Source organism: Carettochelys insculpta, chromosome 32 (assembly GCF_033958435.1).
Source record: "Carettochelys insculpta isolate YL-2023 chromosome 32, ASM3395843v1, whole genome shotgun sequence".
NCBI lineage: Eukaryota > Metazoa > Chordata > Testudines > Carettochelyidae > Carettochelys > Carettochelys insculpta.
The window spans coordinates 972,219-973,731 of record NC_134168.1 but is presented as its reverse complement, the minus strand read 5'-3'; the positions used below and the strand labels follow the sequence as shown (position 1 = coordinate 973,731).

At 43.5% G+C, this 1,513-nt stretch overlaps 1 protein-coding gene across 1 annotated transcript; it reads right to left on the bottom strand.

Moving 5' to 3' along the window:
• LOC142004484 (olfactory receptor 5V1-like) lies at nucleotides 1-945 on the bottom strand. Its single transcript, XM_074982127.1, has one exon. The coding sequence runs from the start codon at nucleotides 943-945 to the stop codon at nucleotides 1-3; it is 945 nt and encodes a 314-aa protein (XP_074838228.1).
• Between the last annotated feature and the right edge of the window lie 568 nt (nucleotides 946-1,513).

Sequence of the window (1,513 nt, the reverse complement as noted above, 5' to 3'; positions counted from 1 at the left end):
CTAATATCTGTCCTTTAAATGTCTATGCCTGTTTCTGAATGCAGTCAGTTTCAGACTAGCTCTTCTCAGGGACTCGTGGACCTCCTTGTTTCTCAGGGTGTAGATGAAAGGGTTGATCATGGGAGTCAGGACTGTGTAGAAGACAGAGAATATTTTATGGAGGACCTTGGGCATGTTGGCTATTGGAAACACATAGACAGTGATCATGGACCCATAGAAAATTGTCACCACAGTGAGGTGAGAGGAGCAGGTGGAAAAGGCCTTTCGCCTCCCAGTGATGGAAGGGATTCTCAGGATGGTACTAATGATAAAAGAGTAGGATGTCATGGTCAGTGAACAGGACACTAATAACCCAATGCCACCAATAGTAAATGTAGCCAGTTGAAGAGTTTGGGTGTCACCACAGGACAGCTTAATCATGGGTGAAAAATCACAAAAGAAATGGTCAATTTCTTTGGAACCACAGAATGGTAAGTGGAACAAGGAGCTATTTACTGTGGTGGTTAACAGGAAGCTGGTTATCCAGCACCCCGCCACTAGCTGGCAACAAATCCTACCATTCATCAGAGCAGGGTAACGGAGGGGGTGGCATATCGCTAAATACCGATCGTATGACATCACCATGAGGAGCAGAGATTCTGTAGCCACCATTAGTGCAAAGGTGCATAATTGCGCAACACAGCCATTAAGTGTCATGGTTCTATCCCCAGTGAGAAGACTAGCCAGGAACCTGGGTAGGATGCTGGTAGTGCTGCAGATTTCCAGGAATGACAAGTTCCCCAGGAAGTAGTACATAGGGGTGTGAAAGTTTCGATCAGCCACAACGATCACAATGATGATGAAGTTCCCGGCCACTGTTGCAAAGTAGATCATCAGAAACAGTAGGAAGAGAAGGGGCTGCAGTTCCCAGTCATTCCCAAATCCTAAAAGGATGAAATCCACCATAGCTGTTTGATTTTTTCCTTCCACCTTTTCCATAATATGTATCTAGAGAAAGAAAGAAAAATATTCACGGACTGGACACGGTCAGGTTGCACAAGAAACTGGAGTAACCTCCTATCATGTTTTTTCTCTCCATTGGAAAATCGATGATGTCAATAAAGAGTGGAAGATGGATATAACTAAGAGGTGGAGCTTACAATATAGGTGAACCAAAGCATGGAAGCCTATTGAATTACAGAAATGATCCATCTAACACCCTTAAGCTCTCTTATTGTTTAATAAAGACAACTAGGCAGGGATTTTGAAATATGTTTATCTTATCAGTCATACAGGTTAATCCTCTCTATCTGGAACTCTCTCATCCAGTCACACCTGTCGTCCGGCATTGTGCAATCATCTGCAAAACAGTTGTAATTTCACTTACCTGGATGACCACTCAGCGTGGGCTTAGCCAAGTTTTGCACAGCCCCATAAAGTTTGTTTCCAACCACCTGCCCTGGATCTTAGTGTTCTGTGCTGTTATTTAGCTCTAACTTACCCCTAAACATCTTCTAATAGCCCAATAAGCTAT

What these genes read in the sequence shown, in the direction of transcription:
- LOC142004484 (XM_074982127.1), bottom strand. Translation starts at nt 945, where the DNA reads ATGGTGGATTTCATCCTTTTAGGATTTGGGAATGACTGGGAACTGCAG.